This window comes from Lygodium microphyllum, chromosome 4, assembly GCF_053477565.2.
Source record: "Lygodium microphyllum isolate KBCC chromosome 4, Lygodium_microphyllum_v1.1.10, whole genome shotgun sequence".
Taxonomy (NCBI): domain Eukaryota; kingdom Viridiplantae; phylum Streptophyta; class Polypodiopsida; order Schizaeales; family Lygodiaceae; genus Lygodium; species Lygodium microphyllum.
Genome location: NC_141138.1, coordinates 130,869,062 through 130,890,719, shown reverse-complemented (window position 1 = coordinate 130,890,719; position 21,658 = coordinate 130,869,062). Strand labels below are relative to the sequence as shown.

Here is a 21,658-nt window from a genome sequence, read left to right as displayed (position 1 = left end):
GAGGTGATTAGATCACCAAGTGGGATATGGCTCTTGCAGAGGCAGTATGGATTGGACATGCTGTCCAAATATGGGATGACAGGCTGTAAGCCTATTTCAATTCCTTTGGAGCAAAATATGAAGTTGAGCGCAAATGCAGGTGAGCTTCTCGAAGACCCTACTATGTATAGACGCATAGTAGGAAGTTTGATTTATATGACTATTACCATGCCAGATTTGAGCTATGCTGTTGGATTGGTAAGTCAGTTTATGCAGGCTCCAAGGAAACCACATTTGGATGCGGCTAGACGCATACTCAGGTATATGAAGTCCACATTGCAGTATGGACTATTTTATGAGACTTGGGTTCAGATACAATTGCATGGATACACTGATGCTGATTGGGCTGGTAGTATTTCTTATAGACGATCTACCAGTGGATATGTGTTCTCTTTTGGGAGTGCTGCAGTCACTTGGAACAGCAAGAAACAACCTACAGTTGCCTTGTCGAGCACAAAGGCTGAGTACAGGGGTGCAGCAATGGCTGCATGTGAGGTAGCTTGGTTGCCCCTACTTTATGATATGCATCAGTCTACAGATGGGCCAGTTGTCATTTATTGTGACAACATGAGTAGCATACACTTGGCAAATAACCCAGTCTATCATGCTAGAACAAAGCACATTGAGGTGCATTATCACTATGTGCAGGAGAGGGTTTTACTAGGTCTTATTGATCTAGTTTATGTCAGCACAGAGGATCAGGTAGCTGACATATTCACGAAGGCATTGGGTGTAGAGAAGCTACGCAAGTTCAGAGACCTGCTAGGTGTGCAGGAATTGGGATTGAGCTCGAGGGGGAGTGTTGAGATATCGAGCTCCATTCATGATATGCCTGGGTGACCGTTGTGCATTTATGTCACCGACTTGTCAGTTGTTGCAGATAAGGTTGGTACACCGCCCATGAATAATAGCTAGATAACAACTATCCTTATCTACTCTAGTTCGTGGCTCAGTTAGTATGCCACCTTAGTTAGTTGAGTTTGGTTTGAGACCCATATATAGGGTTCTTCTATTTCTATGTACGAGAGTTCTTTTTGGCTTACACAACTAAGAAGAGAAAAACTGTTTTTCAGCATCCATCTGTGTGTGTGTATTCCCCCATTGTGCAAGCAAGAAAGCTACAAGTGAGACTCCTTCCTTCTCTCCCACAATCTTGATAGAGCGTCCTTTAGTAGTGGTTCACATTCTTCACCATGGACAGGCAGATTGAGATCAGGAGAATCTTCTCAAAGCAATGCAGATAGTGGTATGCAGGTATCACGAAAAGGAAAAGAGAAGGTAGATCAGTCCATGTTTTATGTGAATGCAGGTCACTCTTATGTGGATGGTGAATCCAGTGGCTCAGAACAGAGCATTGATGATGAGTTGGGTATTCCTTCTATTGTTACACCTAGAGTAAGGAAGACCAGGGATGTTTTGAGAGCACCTGGGAGTAAACCTACTTTGCGCAGGTCTACCAGAGCTAGGTATCCTGTAAATAGGCTGAAATATGATGGATTTACAGCCATTCACTATGCATATATGGTCAAAATGATACAGGAACCAGAACCCACTTCTTTTGAGCAAAGCCATAGGAAAAGAAAAATGGGAGAAAGCCATGGATGAAGAAATGGATGCCTTGGAAGCAAATGCTACATGGGAATTGGTACCTTTACCTAAAGATAAGAATGCAATTGGTTGTAAGTGGGTTTATAGGGTGAAACACAATGCAGATGGTTCTGTGAATAGATACAAGGCAAGATTAGTAGTCAAGGGGTATGCACAAACATATGGCATTGATTATGAAGAAACATTCAGTCCGGTTGCAAGGATGGCAACTGTAAGAGTAGTCATTGATGTGGCTGCATCAAAGGGATGGTCTTGACATCAGATGGATGTAAAGAATGCCTTCTTGCATGGTGATTTGCAAGAAGAGGTCTATATGGAGCAGCCACGAGGTTATGTGCATGCTGTTCATCCTGAGTTTGTTCGCAGGTTGAAGAAAGCTTTGTATGGCTTGAAGCAAGCACCTAGAGCATGGTCTGACAAGATAGGACAGTATCTTGTCGCTATTGGCTTTCAGATTTCCAAGGCAGATTTCTCACTTTATGTGAGAAAAACAGAGAAAGGTATTATGCTACTTGTCATTTATGTTGATGATTTGATTATGACAGGTGACAGTAATGAAGATATCCTTCATGTGAAAATACTATTGAAGCAGAAGTTTGAGATGAAGGATTTGGGAGAGCTGCGTTATTTCTTGGGCATTGAGGTGATTAGATCACCAAGTGGGATACGGCTCTTGCAGAGGCAGTATGGATTGGACATGCTGTCCAAATATGGGATGACAGGCTGTCAGCCTATTTCAGTTCCTTTGGAGCAGAATGTGAAGCTGAGCGCAGATGCAAGTGAGCTTCTCGAAGACCCTACTATGTACAGACGCATAGTAGGAAGTTTGATTTATATGACTATTATCATGCCAGATTTGAGCTATGCTGTTGGATTGGTAAGTCAGTTTATGCAGGCTCTAAGGAAACCGCATTTGGATGTGGCTAGACGCATACTCAGATATGTGAAGTTCACATTGCAGTATGGACTACTTTATGAGATTGGGGTTCATATACAGTTGTATGGATACACTGATGCTGATTGGGCTGGGAGTATTTCTTATAGACGATCTACCAGTGGATATGTGTTCTCTTTTGGGAGTGCTGCAGTCACTTGGAGGAGCAAGAAACAGCCTATAGTTGCCTTGTCAAGCACAGAGGCTGAGTACAGGGGCGCAGCAATGGCTGCATGTGAGGTAGCTTGGTTGCATAAGCTACTTTATGATATGCATCAGCCTACAGATGGGCCAGTTGTCATTTATTGTGACAACATGAATAGTATACACTTGGCAAATAACCCAGTCTATCATGCTAGAACAAAGCACATTGAGGTGCATTATCACTATGTGCGGGAGAGGGTTTTACTAGGTCTTATTGATCTAGTTTATGTTAGCACAGAGGATCAAGTAGCTGACATATTCACGAAGGCATTGAGCGCAGAGAAGTTGCGCAAGTTCAGAGACCTGCTTGGTGTGCAAGAATTGGGATTAAGCTCGAGGGGGAGTGTTGAGATATCGAGCTCCACTCATGATATGCCAGGGTGACCGTTGTGCATTTATGTCACCGACTTGTCAGTTGTTGCAGATGCCGTTGGTACACCGCCCATGAATAATAGCTAGATGACAACTATCCTTATCTACTCTAGTTCGTGGCTCAGTTAGTATGCCACCTTAGTTAGTTTAGTTTGGTTTGAGACCCATATATAGGGTTCTTCTATTTCTATGTACTTGAGTTCTTTTTTGCTTACACAACTAAGAAGAGAAAAACTGTTTTCAGCCTCCACCTTTGTGTGTATTCCCCCATTGTGCAAGCAAGAAAGCTACAAGTGAGGCTTCTTCCTTCTCTCCCACAATCTTGACAGCTTTACGAGGGCTTGCGAGAATTGGGGTTTTCACGAGCAGGCTTGTGGGATTTGAAGCTTGTTTGCGAAAAGGGGCTCTTACGAATGGAGCTGCGGGAAATAAGCTTATGGGAAATGGGCTTTAAGGGAAGGCTTTTAACACCCGGGGTGGAACCCGTATGCACAAGGCCTTAAGCCTTGTTTTTTTTTTTAGAAGCTTCCAAAGCTCTAGGAAGCTTCTACTTTCCCAGGAAGCACGTGGGTCAAAATGATTGAGGAGTGTGGGGAGGAATATGACGATAGGCCAATTACAACGATGGAGAGGAGGATTTGTGATGGCGTCTTCAACCCAGAGGTGGCGGCGATCTTGGCGCCCTCCACAACAGGCGGCAGCTCCACAACAGCACGGTGGCTTCTTCTTACTCAGCAGCCTCCTACAGCCTTTTCTCCCCCACACAGTCTTCTTTCCTCCCTACTCCAAGGCTAGGGAGGGTTTTTATAGCCCAAATGGGTGGGGAGAGAAGCTCCCCCACATGGGCAAATGCATGGCTTTCCCTCCCCCCTCATACAACCCACATCTCCACCTAGCCCATCCCTCCCCACATTCCCTCTTCTCCAGCCATGCATCGGCTGGGGGAAAGGGATAAACAAAAAAAAAATGCATTAATATTATCCAATTTGCCCCTCCCAAGAGGGTGTTTCCCCGTGGTTTGCAAATTTGAACCCCTGGGCTCAATTTGCCAATGCGGAGGTCCCGTTTTCACGCATGCGGGTTACGGATTAGACTGTCGGCATTTACAATTCGGAAGATAACCTTGCGCAGGGCTTACGTGCGAGGAGTCAAGTTTGGTAATATTTCGAGCGCGAATATTACATTCTCCTCCCCGGTCCCTCACCCTCACACACTCACTCCCTCACACTCTCACACTCCCTCTCTCAAGCACAAGCTCAAGCTAGCAAGAAGAAGAAGAAGAAGAGGAGGAGAGTCACTTTTTGCCACATACAAGAATGAGTTTCTCATTCACTTTTCAATTTTATATACAAAACCCTAAATCCCTTTTAGGCGGTCATTCCCTTATCCCCTTTTTTACATGGCCGGCCATGGCCTAGGCCCTTTTTCCCAGTGTCCTTCTATCTTCCTAGCTTCCTTCCTACAGCCCATCTACCTTTACAAATTGCATGGGTGAGAACTCGGCACTCTTAAAATAAATCATGGTGCGCCTTGCGCTTTTTTACAAAAGTATAGACTTGCACTTTTTCCCATGCGCCTTTTTCCTTGATTTAGGACTTTTCTACACTTCTTGTGTTTCCAAATTCTTATTGGCGCGCCTTTGTCTTCTATTTCAATTTTGCCTTTGCCTTGCCTTCTGCTTTAGATTTTCCGACTTTTCCACCTTATTCATTTGAGGGTTAACAACAGCCATATTCTACTCACATCAATGCATTGCTAGCCATCTTGCTTTTAAAAACTCTAACTGTCGCCGCCCCTAACAGTGGTCATGTGCACAAGATATCAAAAAGCATAGATTAGTATAACTCAACTGAGGCAAAAAAAAATATTTAAGATCTCTCCTTTAAAAAATACAAATTCCCTCTTCATTATTGGATCTCGAAGGCTTTGCAAAATGAAGACTCAATGGGTCATAGAGTGGGAGCTCAAATCAATGTGCCAATGGAAATTACAAGAAGAAAATTATGTAAAGTAGCTCATACTAAAAATTAGTATTTTTAGTCTCTTAAAAAGATTGTACAAAGGACCTCTTTGCTTAAAAAAGACTATGCTTGAAGTATAGAATTAAGTAGATAAGAAGAAAGGGAAACTTCAAATTCTAAGTGTAGAAAACAATGCATATGGACTATTGAAAGGTTTGTTATAAACTAGTAGGTATGGTCTCGAAGTGGCAAGCACTCCTAGAACATTTGTAAAAAAAAAATCTTAGATGTTACTTGCTACATGAAAAGGAAATATATTTCAGCACTTGGAAAAATGTTGAACACAAGTTATAATGAGAGGTTTAAAAATGTGTAATTAATGTTTACGATAGAGAAACTTTTATGCGTATAAACTAAGTTCATAAGATAAAGGGGAGTGATCATGATTTTAAAAAAAGATTTATTGGAATTGTAGCTTGAAAAAAACAAAAGGAAAAGAAATTAGAAACCAACTTAAACCAAGAAATAATCAAAGGGAAGAAAGAGAAAATGGAGTTAAACTTATGGGTAGATTGATATCAAAGCTAGATGTGGAAGGATACTATTTTGAATATGTGAATGGGGAAAATATAGGTTGGCCAGTGCATGAATATTTTTCCAAGAAGAGGGCCAATGGTATTGGAGGAGAGATGTATATCGTCACCACTGTTAACAATTTTGGGAAGTAATTCGAGTAGAATATAAAGATGGATTGTGGCATTAGTTGGATCATCCCACTCAAGCCTTAGACTAGGGAGTGTTAGTAAGAAATGTTTATATCTTATATCAATATAGATAGAAATATGCATCCACAGAAAAGATATAAAGATATCTAACATAAATAGAAATAGAAATATGCATCTACAAAAAAGATATAAAGATATCTTATCTAAATAGAAATAGAAATATGCATCCACACAAAAGATATAAAGATATCTTATATAAATATAAAAAGGCATGCATACAAAAGAAATAGAAAATATATTTTTTTGAAGGCTTGGAGTTTGGCAAAATGTAAATTTACAAAGTTAGTAAGAAAGTTTAAAAGGAAGTGTGTGTGTGTGTGTGTGTGTGTGTGTGTGTGTGTGTGTGTGTGTGTGTGTGTGTGTGTGTGTGTGTGTGTGTGTGTGTGTGTGTGTGTGTGTGTGTGTGTGTGTGTGTGTGTGTGTGTGTGTGTGTGTGTGAAAATGAGTGGGAATAGTAAGCCAAATAGAACCATACTTAAGTGTCTAAGTCCTGGTAGCTAGGGTGTGACTTACTTGAATAGAAAAGACCCCACATTGTCTTTCCCATGTATGCAACATATTTGATGTTAAAGGTAATATGTATGTGCTTCTAGTATCCTCATATGTCATTAAACATAGGCTATGAATTTGCCAAACAAATAGACAAATGGCACAAACTTTTGCTTATTTGCAAAAGTTATGAAACTCAAAGTGAAGCCCTATTTTCTTAAACTGCATCTATTTTTGGCTTAACAATGCTTGGGGTATGTTTCAAACAGGATTGTAGGAAAGTGCACTTATATTATTTTGCTTATTCTATTTTTGTGTGCCCCTATTTGTGATGGGTGATACAAGGCTCTTAGAGATGCATCACACATAGGCAAATAAGCTAGCACGATATGGACCAAGTACAAGGCCAAGAAGCAAGCGCACATAAGATAATAGAGTTCATCGAGCCCAAAAAATTGTGACTAAAACAAGGGACAGAAAGTCAATAGGAGAGGTGCCACAAAACTATAACATGCCTTAGTTAGTGAAGTAGCATCATTTTTTAGGGTACTCCAATTTGAAGGAGTTCTAAAATTGGCACCAATGTGGGCCCTCATGAAGGTGCAAGTGAATAACTCGCTCACATAACAAATTATACATGTAAGTCAAGGTGCGCTAAATCGACTTGCACAAGTGTATTGACCTATGCGTGACTCGGGCCTTATTGTAACATGGTGTAAAAGCGGTGCTAAGACAAGAAGTAGACAAATGAATGGGGAAAAAGCAAAGGGGGCTCTTGTGGATAAGTTTTAATAAGGTTAAGGATACCAAAGTGCCCAAAGAGTGGGAGTGGAGCGGGGTTTGGTGATCATTTGATGGCACATGAAATCATCATATCCAAAACGAGCGAGGAGAAAAACACAAGAATCCTAGATTTGAAGGCTCTCGACTCTTGATACTTACTGGAGTCCTGCACTGCTGCCACGGAATCATGACTCATGACGACAAAGTAAAGAGGTGTTTGGTAGCTTGTAGATTAGATTGCATGCAGTCATAGTGGCACTGTGCCAGGTTAGGTGAGACTTGATAAAGAGATGAGAGGATAACATACAGACACACACAGAGAGAGAGAGAGAGAGAGAGAGAGAGAGGGGGGGGGAGGAGGAAAGGAGAGTAAGTACACCAGCGCCCCGCAGCATCTCGTCATCTTACAAAAAGCAAAAGCTGGTGACAGGAAGAGGCGCCAAAATATGATTATGCCATGCGCTCTCTAGACTCTCTCTCTCTCTCTCTCTCTCTCTCTCTCTCGGATCGCACTTACTTTTGCTCCTTCTAAGCTTGTCAGGAAAGTTTTAACGAATTTTTGGCTTGGCAGCCTTCTCTGTTTTCGGCGCTCAATATTAAAAACAACAACAATACAATATTTATGATAAGAAAGAAGCAGAAGAACGAGGAGAATGAGAGGCGCCATACCTTTTTCTTGCTTATTCTGCTGCAACAGCCTCCTTGGGGACAGCATGTATGCACAGACACACAGAGAGAGAGAGAGAGAGTGTGTGTGTGTGTTGACTTTTGCCTCTGGCTGGTCTTGTCCTCTCCCTTCCCACCTTTAGGACACACAGCCTTCCTTGTATACTTTTTTTTTTTTAAAACCTACCGGGCTACCACTCCTTCCCTTGTGTAAGAACACTCACTTGCCTAGCCTTTAATGCCATTATTTTGAGTGGCAACTAGTTCTAACTTCTCGTAAGTGCTTGACTATGTTGCCATGTGTATCACAAAAGCTGCAGCATTTCCAACTCCTCATAGGCTTTACTTGATTTCATGTAACTGCCATGAAGCTAACCTAAACTAGATTTTAGGATAAACTAGATAAAGCAACTCCTTTGAGCTCACGCAACCTAAATCATATCACCATTGTTTTATTTTTGCATATATAAAGCTTAAACGCTTAAAGGTCAACTTTATGTTACCATTACTAGAAATGTATTCCCAAGTGTTTTGCCTAAGGGTGAATGCATGATAAGGTGGTGAAGGAGTTGTGGGAGAGTTGTGGTTTCTAGTAATACTAGCACTAAGAAATGGGTATCCAATAAAGTTTTTCATATCAAATCACAATTTGTAGAGTTCTTAAATCTCCTCTTTAAAACCCACCCCCATTGTCATATAGAATGGCATATAAGTTTCCAATATGTTCAAGAGTAAACCTTGGTTTTGGTGTTCTAATAAATGCACTAGATCCCATATAAGAGCACCACCTTATCATAATTCACATGGAAACTCAATAGGACAAACATATGGAGCTTGTTGATCTTTCAATTTCAACCAATCAGGCCTTCATAACTACAATTCGTGAGTAGAGTCTCAACTTGCAAAAGTGAAGTGTAAATAGAAGCTTACTTTCAAGAAAACTCAAGGAGCTATTATTGAAACAACAAGTTGTTTAACATGATAGAATCTTTCAAACACTTTTTAGTTGGCTGCTTAATCAAGCAGGAACCAATAGAAGCCCGTAAACATTAGATGGAAGTTTGTTATACACCTACCTACTAATGGCCCACGAGCCCCAGCCCCACCACCCCAAGTCCCTCGGGCCTCAATGCCCTCGAGGATGAGCCCCTCCTCTAAGAGGAGCCCCTCAAGGACAAGTCCCTCCATGCTAAGTCCCCCCAAGTTCGAGCCCCTTCAAACCAAGCCCCCCAAGGACGAGCCCCTCCAGGAAGAGCCCCTTCACGCCAAGCCCCTCAGGATAGGACCTTCATAGATGCAATGGAGGAGGGACGACGTGAGCACCCATGAGTCAGAGTTATGGTCCCTACTTTAGCATTGGGATCCCTTCCTCAAGCCATCAGTGCACGGAGGGTGTATGATTCAGATGATATATTACACTGGTCTCCTAGGACAATGCTTCACTTGCAGGCAGGATGGTAGGCCACCTTGTAGCAGATTGCCCTAGGATAGAGCAAAGGAGATAGAATAATAGGCCTTGCCTGGACTCTTTTCAGGATGAAGGGGCAGGGCCCTTCGCTCATAGGAGGAGTGAAAGGGAGCAGCAGAGGAGACGAGCTGCTAGAAAAAGAAGAAGGCAGAGATGGGGAAAGAGACATGGGCAAGAGCAGAGCAAGCTGAGAGATATGGATGGTTGTTAGGGGTCTTAGTCCCGCTACACACAGGGATCTGATTGTGCCACTTGAGGTACCAAATACGACTGTATCTAAGGTTCCCTCTCCCAGGCCACAGGTGACAATGGTTCACCCACCTACGGTAGCACCAGTAGCTAGAGTGGCAGTGACTTCCCCATGTGGAACGGAGCAGCTAGCTCACACCCCCCAACCTTGTGAGGTAGTGATGGATGCGCCTGGAATACTTGAGATGGATCCCGTAGTTGAGGCCTCCATTGAGTAGTTTATTTCTTAGGTACCTGATACTCTACAAGAGGAAGGGATTTCAATGGAGAGAGAGGTGGATCCAATGACTCATCAGAGGGAGGGAGGGAGGGAGGGAGCGAGGAATTCGGCAAAGATTCAAATGATTCTTTAGACTCCATCGAGCTCCCATCTCTTCACGAGGCTATAGAATTTGCAACGATGAGATAGGATAGGTCATACACTACTCATGAGACACAATCTCCATAGAGCACTGGTTGGAGGATCAATGGATTATCTTATGCTACAAGAGCCTCGACTCTCGAAAGAGAGGATTTCCCGGTGCAGTGGGAAGTTGTCACTTGGACGAAGTTTCATGTATTGGGCGTCCACTATAGGAGCCTTAGAGATACGAGCACGAGTATGCCTTTGTGTTGGTGAGCATTGGCTTAATGTAGTACGGGATTGGGGCGTCCTTATAGTAAGGACAGCACTCTAGGTATCTGTGAGAGTGGAGGAGCCGTTAATAGGCTTGATGGTCATATATGCCCCTAATAGCCAAAGCAGGTGGAGACTTTTTTGGAAATGCCTACTCAATCTCTACCTCATGTTGACCACTGGATTGTAGATAGGGATTTTAAGATGGTCGAAGCCTTGGAGGATAGAAGGGGAAAATGCATAGACACTATCAAAGGAGGCGAGCATGCAACTTGGGAGGATTTTATTTTCCATATGCAGAGGACACGACCCTTGCTTCATGGCAAAGTTTGGCCAATCTACAAGTTCCTTGCAATTCTCCAGAGGAGATAGCACAACTAGTGCAAGGGCCTTCTCTTGGTTGGACAGATTTTATATAGATGATGGGGCTTGTGACAAGGGGGTCTAGTCGGTATTGTTTCATGAAACGCTTTGTCAAACCACACACCAATACAATTGGTTCTTATGGAGGGAGCCACAGGGATAGTTACCAGCATTAGAATTCCTTTGCACTTGTACTATGACAAGGAATTGAGGGAGGATATTACTAGGATTTGGAAGGCCAAGTCATTTTTAATGGGCAAGGCAGCTAGGGACTTGGATGAGAGTTTGCAAGAGGTAAGTTCCTTTCTTAAAGAGAAGGCTAGAAGCAAGAGGGAAGGTCTCTTAGAGAAAGAGAGGGTTACTAGAGCCTCATTGGCAACACTTCAAAGGGTTGAGGAAAGACGACTAGGATGTAGGTGAGTCATACATAGGATGTATGTTGTCAAAGCGAAAAAAGATGCTATGAAGGAGGCCAAATCAGAGTATAACTAGGATGTAAGTGATGCTATGAAGGAGGCCGAATTAGAGTATAAGTACCATGTGAGGGCCTCTTTCGAGACATAGGCAAGAGATAGGGTGAACAAAGAACTCTCACACACTACAAGTCCTAGACACTCTAGACATGGTGTCAGGCGACTTAGAAGAGTAGATGGATCCCTTGCCCAAGGACCATAGAAGGTTGGTTAGGTGGCCACAAATTATTACACTGCTTGTTGCACACGACGTCGAGGCCTCCAAGATTGGAGAGGGATAGAGAGATTGTGTGGCAGAGTACCAAGAGAGTGGTCACAAAGAGCATGAGGATACATTTGATGTCCCCATTCTTAGAGGAGGAGATTCGTGAGGCCTTACTAGCACTACCATCAAGGAAGTGCCTAGGGGATGATGGACTAAACATGGCTTTCTTCTTGAGCTATTGGGATGCAATAGCAGCATTTTAGAGGAGGAGATTCACGAGGTCTTGCTAGTACTACTATCAAGGAAGTGCCTAGGAGATGATGGGCTAAACATGGCTTTCTTCCTGAGCTATTGGGATGCGATCAACGCAGGACTTTTAGCAGCATTTCAAGAGATCATGGCATTAGGAGATATGCCGAAAAGGATGTCCAAGGGATTGATTCACCTCATCCCAAACCACAACGGAGACAAACTGGAGATCACCCAGTGGAGACCAACCACTTTGCTTGGAACAACATATAAAATCCTAGCTAGAATTATCAGCCTTAGACTCTCTCTCTTGATGCAAGACCTCATTCACCCTACCCAAATTGGTTTTGTTCAGGAGCCTAGCATCCTTCACAATATTTTCACCTTCTAGGAATCCAAAACTCTTACACGACCCAAGGGACAAAATTCCATTGTTTTACTTCTCAATTTCAAAAAGGCCTGTGATAGAGGTTATTGGGGTTTCGAGAGGGCACCATGTTAAGGATGGATTTCCAAGAGTAGTGAATCAAAGGTGTATCGGCTCTATATTCATTAGCTCATAGCCAAGTCCTCATTGGTGGGACCAGAGGTATCAGATTTAGTATTTAGAGGTTAGTGAGCTAGGGATGTCCCCCTGCATCTCTGCTTTTATTACTTCTTGTAGAGGCTATGAGCTCCTTCCTGAGGGATAGGAATACAAGTATTCAAGGCATCAAACTTCCCATTCAAGAGTTTGAGGAATTGTTGGAAGTAGAGTTTGCAAATGACATTTGTTTACCTCGATGGGGATGAGGAGAATTTTAGGGCCTTTGTAGCCACGATGGAGGTCTTCTACAAAGCCTCAAGAGCTCTTATTAACTAGCAAAAATCCTATAAATTTTGGGATTGTGATACTTCGTAGATAGACTAGAAACCACATGAGAGTTTCACTTGGCTCCCCCATGGCACTTTTGTGAGATACCTAGGTTGCCATGTAGGCATTGATATTTCTTCAAAGCAACAGCTAACACCCTTATTACTTAGCATAAGACAAAAGCTACTACAATGGAGCACAACAAGACTATCACTAGCAGGCAAGGTGACATTTGCAAATCAAGTTCCTTATCCACCATGTGGTACATATCTTCTTGTTGGGCCTTCTCTAGGTCATGCATTGGCCAAGTGAAGCAACGTCTCAAGAATTTCATTTGGTCAAGTGGAGATGGTAGTCTTGCAAGGGATAAGGTAGGACTTGAATTCAACTATCCTAAAGGAATCCTCTTAACCCAAGTTATAGGAAAAGCTTCTTAACTTAAGATAATCCAGAGATTTTATTTATAATGGACCGGCTACTTCAGTGGTAAGTTTTTTGTTTTAGAAACCAATTGAGTCAAGTTCAAATCCCCCTTTTTCTGCCCTATTCTAAACGATCATGGTGACGTAGGGATTGAACTCGACCCGCAACACCCTTGACCCCACGTCGTTGAATAGCTGTCCTGCTGGTTATTTTTGAATCTTGCTTTTTATTATTCATATAACCGTATCCTACCAGTATCCTTTAATGTTTTCAGCCTACTTCCAGTCACTATCAAAGGAGCTCATCGGTGTACTCTCACATCAGTACTGTAGCAACCTTGTCATCTAGTCACCTTGAGAAAGCAAATAAGTATACATGAATGTTACTTGAAAGCAAATTGGCATACAGAGATGTTATTTCCTCACAACAATGCTCTAGCAATAGCAATTACAAATAGGGAAAAGAGTAGACAGACAAGGAGACTCCTTGCCAATCAATGGGCCTCCTTGATATGTCGAATTCGCCGACACGAAAGCCTCTCTCCCAATCATAACTGTGTATAGGAGGGAAGCATCTATTATTCTCAAGCTTATTGAAGTTAGATGTTATCTAGTATGGCTCCGTAGAATGTCACAGTAGAAACTCTACATCAATTTTTCTCACTACTAGGGCACTAGGCACTTAGGTTTTCCCAGCTTTTGGATACTCTTTTGTGATGTTGGTCATCCTGACCTCATTATCTCCTGTGAATTAACATAATCAAAGCTTCTCAGCAGTAGGTGTCACATAAAATAAGCATCAAATTAGTTGCCTAATATTTTGTGGAGACAGATGAATTTGCTGTGAACATGCTGTGCTCACTGTACAAAAAGACCTTGCTTGAACCAAAGTACTGATGTAGCAACTGCTGCTCTGATATAATCTTCTATACCAGATTTCATGAAATGGAGGGTTGATTTGAACAAGGGACTTGTTTGCCTGTATACATATAGCTCTCTCAAGTACAAAAGAAAAAAGAATCTGCAAATCTTTCGCCAAAACTTTGCCTTACATAAAATGAAAGAACTGGCTGGGTAGTATAAGGTCCAAAAGACTTTGCACAGGAATGTACAAAGTGTGTGATATGTACGGCAACAAAAGACTAGGACGTTTCCCGAATGCTGCGTGGAGCTTTGTTCCTGGAGAAAAACCTGCTGAACCCAGTTGCATGCTTCTCAGATGATGGTGTCTCAGGCTTAGCCTCAGAGCCTCTTCCTTTCAGGCTCAAGAACCTCGCTGGCGACCTGCCTGGGGATGTGATAGCTAGGTCCTTTGCTGCAGACCTCGATGACCGCGGCGTCTCTTGATAATCAGGAGACACCATCCCATCAGCTCTATTGTATGGCTCCACTGGCGATGCCACCTGACCATATGACAATCCATGCCTGTTACCAACATGCCCCCTCTGTGTAGAGCCTCCACCATGAACTGCATACTCCAGGCCTCTTTCCACATCATCCATTGCCGCCATTGATTGCCCAAAGCTGGTAGCACTTACATTTGGGCTCTCCATCCCTCGCATGTAGAATGATCCACCATTGCCTATTGTGCTTGGCAGCTGATCACTCAGACTGTGCATTCTGTGGTCGTTCATGGTGGAAAACTTGGAGGAAGATAATGCTGCTTCTCCATCATTTGGCACCCCTAAACCCTTTAGCTGCTTCCCTAAGGCAAGAATAGTCTGTTGACATTCAGCTAGTTTTTCAGCAGCTGCAGCAATTTCATGTTCCTGCATACGATTCAAATAAAAATTATTCAATTCAAGTCTTCTGGACACTCATAAACATATTTTGCAGAACAATGGTAGATTACAAAAGCTAACTCTAACAACATATTTCTACAACTTCCATTCTATCCAATAGCATGTTGGCATTGCTCTTCTTAAGCGTATTCACAGTCACTCCAGCAAATAACAGTTATTGAAAGCCCAGGCAGTACGTGCGCTCAATGGAAAGTAACAAATAACAGCAAAAGCCTGTGATGACTAACTGTTCTTGGAACTAAGATCCCTATCTACTATAAGTCAGGAGTTAGTTGAAAAATGAGCTCTCTAAAAGGCACAATACATAATGTGCAATCCTCTCAGACAACCAACCTAAGTAGCCAATGGTACTCAAACTATGTCAGCAACTCAGCTGCAGCATTCTCGTAACTCCAAAATGAGCACAAACTTTAAAGCCATCTCTAGCTACATGCTGTTTGTCAATGTACAGATTACATAATCATCTTGAAACTATCGATTAACCAGCATTGGTCACTGAGCTAAACCTTTGGCAGATGGTCATCCATAGTGACCATGGAAGATCATTGTGGTCATAAAATGGAATTTACTTACTCTGCATTGTTTCAGCTTAATTGCAAATCACGTTCCCACTCTGATGTCACAATCAGTGTCCAACACTTTTGCTTCTGAGTCTCCAAAGTTCAGAACTTAGAACTACACTTTGCATGAATGCAGCATTTCAGATTTTAAATGTAGTCCCTCCATAAGTTAAATCGGTATGAATGGAACAGTTTGAAACTCGGGTCAATTGCTACAAGCTTCACTTTCTCAAATTCTGTTTGCAACCCAAAAGCCACTAGAAGGCTTAGCAGCGAGTCAAATGGCACACAAGAGCTTACTGAACCAAACCAGCTGTTGTCTATGGAAAGGCCAAAGGCTGACCTCAGTAGAAATCAGACGCATCCAGTCAACTCTTGGAAATTAAAAGTAGATATTCAAACCTCCTGTCTGCTGAAGTAGGTTTATGGAAAGGGAAACAGGACTTAAAGCTTGTGACAAACTGATCAAATTGATAGTGCAGTATGGGCTTATAGTTTGAATGGTTAAAATGTGCTGCTTGTAACAGCAATATTGTAGGTTTGAATCCTATGAGGCCCATATTTGTGAAGTCCTATTATTATTGTCAAAAGCTTTACATTTGCACATATCTTTATTACAAACTACACCATCATATTGCAGCAGATGCAGTTTTCACTTTCAAACAGCTCAAGTGAGTATATATATAGACAACCGTAGGATATGCAAAGCTACAAATATCCTGATCATCAAACCACAGCTATTCTATTTGGACATGTATCACTTACAGGTCATCCAAGCAATAAGACATTGCCAATTTACCACCATGCCAGGAACACAACTATAAAGAGGGCTCAAACAACTTCACCTTAGTACAGCTAATGCAATTTCCACCTCTCAACAGCTCAAGTGAGTATAGAAACAATCAACCATAGGTTATGCAAAGATTCTAAAGGTACAAATGTCCAGATCAATAAACGATCCAAGCTGCTCCACTTGCACAACATGTATCAGATTCATGGATCAGTACACTACAATTCTATAACACCATGAGCAGGCTGCACCCTATCTTCACTAAGCAATAACAAGCATAGCCAGTTTACCACAACGCCAAGAACACCCCATATGATAAAACTATGTTGCACAGAAGAAATAGAGAACTCTTATGATAAATGCAACAGAGGCAGAAAGTAAGTCCTTGTGCTGGAATGTATATGGACCACAAAATAACAGAGAGGGCTTTTCTGGTATCAAAGAAGTTAAAAAGGCGAGAAAGACATACCTTTCTCAACTTTATCACTATGTCACCTGCAGAACTTCCTGACGATCTTGGTGGATCATCTCTTACCATGCTGAGTCTCTGTTCCCTAGAAAAACAATAAAGAGACACAGTTTAAAGAATTGTGTGAAAAACGACATCCTCTGCAACATTACTACCTATATTCCACAATTATATAGAGCAAAGACCGCTTACTTTGCACAGTGTGAATGCTTCTCTTGCAAATCTAGAAACATTGCTTCAATATCTTTCCGGCATTGTGTTTCATCTTGAAGTTGCATTTCTAGAGATTGAATCTTTTCTTGGAATTTCTTCATTTCATGTTGCAATTCAGAGAGCCGAGACTCAAGTGAGGTCTTATCTGCGGCAAGGGTGGTCAGATTTGACAACAATGATTGCTTACTCTCCAAAGCAGCAGTAAGATCATGTTGCACTTGAGTTGCAGCCCGTTTTGACTCAAGCAACTCAGATTTCAGGAGGTCAAGTTCTTCTGTTACTGCCTTCAGCTTTGTATTAGCTTCATCTTTCTCACATTTGAGCTGGGTTAGTTGTTCTTCAAGGCTGTGAACCTTTTTCACATGCATGTCTAAACTTCTAGAAAGAGCTTCTTGGTGCTCTGAGAGTTGAATGTACTCCCCAATGGTAGGTGAATCAGATCCTGTGAAATCCTTCTCTGTGGAGCTCAACTTCCTTACATGTGAGACAAGACCATGTACATTGGTGGTGCATTTATCCCAGTCAAGCCGTCTGCGCATGCTATTATTTTCGATCATCTTGTGTGGCAGAGAGAATATATGGCTGACCAACCAATCCAATGCAGATGTCATCTCTGCCACAAAATCAAGGACATCCACTTTGTCTTGTAGTACACCATTACAAAGTGCCACAAGGCTTTGGACACAAGAGTCAAACTCGGAGTTTCTCCACTGCTTGTGATCATCGGCATGGACTAAAGCCTCACTACTCTCCTCTGCAAAATCAGCTTCGGAATTTCGGACATCATAATCAACTTGAGTCAGTGCCTCGACAAGAGAGACTACCTTATGCATGGCTATGGTGAGTTGTGTTCCAACATTAACCTTTTCTGAGGCAGGCATACTCTCCTGCCTAGTTGCACTTTCTTCAGACTGACAGCTGGATCTGCCACTAGGTGACCAGACCCTTGTGTCCCTTACCTCTGCAGGTTCCATCTCCACAACTAACCTGTCAGGTTGTGCAGCAGAGTCTGAAGAATCTTTCACGCCTGATTCTCGCAGTTCATTCAACATATTCTGAACTTCATTCAGGACATTGCTTAAACTTCCAGCTTCCCCAGCTTCCCTTATTACTGTCAAATGTTTCTCAATGCTTAATAAAACTGCTTTGAGTGCCAGCTTCTGAAGTTTTGTAGTATTCAACTCTTTCTCAGCATTAGCAAGCCTGATGCTGAGGGCATTAACAGTCTCTAAGTTTTGAAGGTCCTGACCCTCGATTTGAAGAGTCCTATTAGTGTCACTTTGAAAATCAGTTGCATTCAATTGTATATGTCCAGCTTTATCAGCTATCTGATCTTTGATTGGATTATGATCTTTTTCTGCAAGTGCAGCAGGTAGCTCCTGGGCCATTGATGCAAGCTTCTCCATCTCAGCAAAATCATCCATGAGATTACAGCTTGAGGAGTCCAGCATGCTATCAGACACTGAACTGCCTTTCTCCTTTTTACCAAATTGTGCTAACTCTGACATCAAAGCAGTGGCCCAGGATTCTGCACAACTAATTTCATCCTCAGCAGCCCCATCCTCAGATACAGATGCAACACTAGGCTCTTGACTAGATTCAACATGAGTTGCAGCTGCAAATCCATCGACTACAGAGCGATTGGACTTGGGTAAGCCATGGAGACTGGGCACTACTGAAGTGGAAATTTCTAATTGCTCTTCGACAGAAGAGAGCTTGCTAGCTGTTCGAGCACACAGCAGCCTAGCAGCATGAAGCTCATTGTTGCTCTTGCTAAGGGCCTCTTTCAAAGCTCTGTTCTCCTCTTCCATGGCTAGTAGACGGTCTCCTCCAGCTTCCTCATTGCTCGACAACCATGGTACCCCTCCCCTATCTTGCTTCCAACCGGCTGACTGATTTCTTCGAGGGGAAGGAGACATGCGCCTGCCTCGCTCAGCAGGAAGTGATGGCAGCATTCCTAGGGCCTCCACCTCCATCCTCATTTGTGCAACAGCAGCAGGTCCTGGCAGTTTCTTACGAACTAGCAAGCGCAAGCGTTGGCATTCAGTTTCAAGCTTTGCCACTTTCTTCACATTCTCTAGATGTTGCTTGTTGGCAATCTCTGAAGCCTTCTTGTTGTACTCCAGTTCCTCATTCCTGATTTCCAACTCCTTGCTGAGAACATGCACCTCATACTTCCATTTTGCCTGTTCTTTTTCTGACATTTCCAATCTAACCTGTAACAACTTCACCTCCTCCTCTGCTCTGCTTCTTCCCTCTTTGGCTTCTTTGATGAGCATGGCTCTTTCATGGAGAGATTTGTTCATGGCAGCCTTCTCAGCTTCAGATTCAAGGAGCTCGTTGGCAACCTTTGCCATTCTTGCTTCCATTTCTTCCCTTATAATCTCCCACTCCCTTGTCTTCTTTACTACAGTTTCGTGTATTTTCTGTTCTTGCTGCTCTCTTACAAGCCTAAGCTGCCGCATACACTCTTTCAAAGCCCCATCAAGATGGGAAACACGGTCCTCTGTAGCCAGCCTCTTCTGCATTTCCGCATCAAGCTGTTGTCTCATGCTCGCAGCCTCTGACTCTGCCTTCTCCCAACCTGTAACAGCAGAAGTGTAGACTTGAACATTAAAAACAGAGGTGAATAGCCAGACATGGAGCTCAATTCAAATGACCATTTAAAGAACTCAAATGCCAATGCCAATGATGACCCTCAATAGATTAGGAGACAAAAGCCCAAAAAGCTCTGCAGAGACCTCAAATGGCAATGCCAATAATGACCCTCAATTTATTAGGAGACAAAAGCCCAAAATTCTATGCAAAGAATCCAGATTTTGATTCAAGTAAATTCAAATCTGATGAATCAGGGTAAGTAAGAGATGGGCAGGATACCTGTAACTGCCTCCTCTGCAACCTTGGCATGTTGTTGGACGACTTCGTCTTTGGCTGCCAGCTCTTCAGTCAAGATTTTGAGCCTTGCCTCCGCCTGCTGCAGAGGGGTCATGGAATCGGAGCGGTCTTTCAAATCCATGCGAGAGTCCTGCGAGATCAAAAAAAGAGGGAAAAGATTTGTTCAGTTTCAGCTCACGACTCTTCAGCTGGAAAAGATCAGAGGAGTGGTGGATGAGCCAGGCCTTCTGTAGGGGCATTGCCATACCAGTTGCTCATTGCTCTGCTTGAGCTCTAATGCAGCTGAAGCCAGCTTCTCTGTTATCTTCTTCTTCCAAGGCCATCCCCTGCGCTCCATCTTGCTTGATTTGAACCACAATAGTGGAAGCAAATGCGAATGCCACACCCAGAGGCGTCTATCTCACACCCGGCGCGTAATCTTCTGGCTTAACAGTGGCAAAATGGACTGACATAGGAACCTGATTAGCAGAATAGGGCGAAGGAGGATTAAACACAATGTGATTTGTTGTTTAAAAGGTTGCACTTTGAGGTTTTTATCTAGGATATCATGTGAGCAGAATGCTTTGCTTCAATTAGTGCTAATCTACATGGCTTGTCTATCTGATCTTAAACATGCAGTAGTGTTACTGGCAGGCTTTTTTGCTGGATTGATGGCCTCCGGAATCAACACAGCCAGCTAATGGGGGCCTTGTGGTGCAAAAGCTCACCCCATGATTGCTGCCCACCAGTATGAGAGAGAGAGAGAGAGAGGGAGAGAGAACACACATCAGAAAAGGTTTTTAAAAAAGGGAAAGCCCGAAATGAATCCCTCTCAAACAATTCATTTCCTTGAAGAAAAGGAAAAGGCACTTGAGAGAGAGAGAGAGAGAGACAGAGACAGAGACACAGAGAGAGAGAGAGAGAGAGAGAGAGAGATCGAACACCTATACTGATCGTGCCTCCAATCGTCTTCTCCTCTATCAGCAGGGACATGAATGTTGGTTCCCTCACCAGAAGCTTTCGGCAGCCATTGAAGGCTGGAAGCAGAGGAGAGGAAGAAGAACGAAAAGCTGCATTAACGGGATGGAGACTTCTGTCTTCTGAGCCGGTCTGACAGAAGGGCTCCTTTTTCGCATGGATATGGAAGAAATGCAGAGGCCGTCCATTCACCCCCACAGTCAAGCACAGATACAGACAGACACAGAGAGAGAGAGAGAGAGAGAGAGAGAGAGAGAGAGAGTGTGTGTGTGTGTGTGTGTGTGTGGATAGGGGGAGACCAGCAATGGAGAAGGTGATGATGATGATGACAACAATGAATGAATGCGGTTGATGATACACACGCACACGCACACACACACAAGAGGTTGTGGTAGACTAGGCACTCTCTGGATGGATGGAATCGAGGGGATTGGTAAGAGATGAAAGCAAAGGGAGAGGAGTGTCAGGTGGAGCTGGCTGGTACGTGAAGCCAAAGGTATGATGAGAGAGATAGAGAGGCGGGGAGGAGGAAGAAGAAGTGAAGGTGGGGAGGGGAGGGGGGGAGGCGAGTGAGCAAAGCAACAAGGACTGATAGCCAGGTGGTGGTTATAGAGTTAGGTGGGTATAGGGTATGAGATACACAACAGGAAATCTAAGGGGGGAGGGAGAAAGAGGTGGGGGGCAGAGACAGAGAGAGGGGAAATCTTTTCTTAGGCCAAGACTAGGAGAGAGAGAGGAAATTTTTCTTTGGCCAAGACTAGAAGAGGAGAGAGAGGATAGAGGGAGAGGGGAAAGATTTTTCTTTGGCCAAGGCTAGAAGAGAGAGAGAGAGAGAGGAAAAAAAATTTCTTTGGCCAAGGCTTGTGATGGGTTGGCAGCCTGCTGGCAAAAAACAATGTACTCCCCTAATAAGAGAGCCTTGCCCACCAATCAAACTAGACAAGGCTTTCAACGTTGCAATGTGACACTTTTGGGGGTTGCACCACCCTTTCTATTGGCCCGTGCCACGTGGCCGCACTCCATCGGTCCTGCTAGTTGTTGCAACCCCTTGGTCCATCCACAACAAATACCTTTATTTTATAATAATGCAATAAGTTCATATTTAAGTAATGTATTTGCATCATCAAAAAGAGATGTGGCTTGTAAAGAGAAACTTTACAACTTGCTTAATCTCCTACATATGCAATCTTAAAAGCATGCCTTTTCTTCCTCGATTTTCCAAGCAAAGCCAAT

At 43.0% G+C, this 21,658-nt stretch overlaps 1 protein-coding gene across 1 annotated transcript; it reads right to left on the bottom strand.

The window, feature by feature from the left end:
• Nucleotides 1-13,675: 13,675 nt before the first annotated feature.
• LOC148037634 (filament-like plant protein 4) lies at nucleotides 13,676-21,087 on the bottom strand. Its single transcript, XM_087676577.1, has 6 exons — nucleotides 20,392-21,087; nucleotides 19,716-19,926; nucleotides 19,451-19,598; nucleotides 16,553-19,157; nucleotides 16,361-16,445; nucleotides 13,676-14,508 (listed from the first exon to the last, which is right to left on the bottom strand). The coding sequence occupies exons 2-6, from the start codon at nucleotides 19,803-19,805 to the stop codon at nucleotides 13,882-13,884; spliced, it is 3,555 nt and encodes a 1,184-aa protein (XP_087532703.1). The 5' UTR covers nucleotides 19,806-19,926; nucleotides 20,392-21,087; the 3' UTR covers nucleotides 13,676-13,881.
• Between the last annotated feature and the right edge of the window lie 571 nt (nucleotides 21,088-21,658).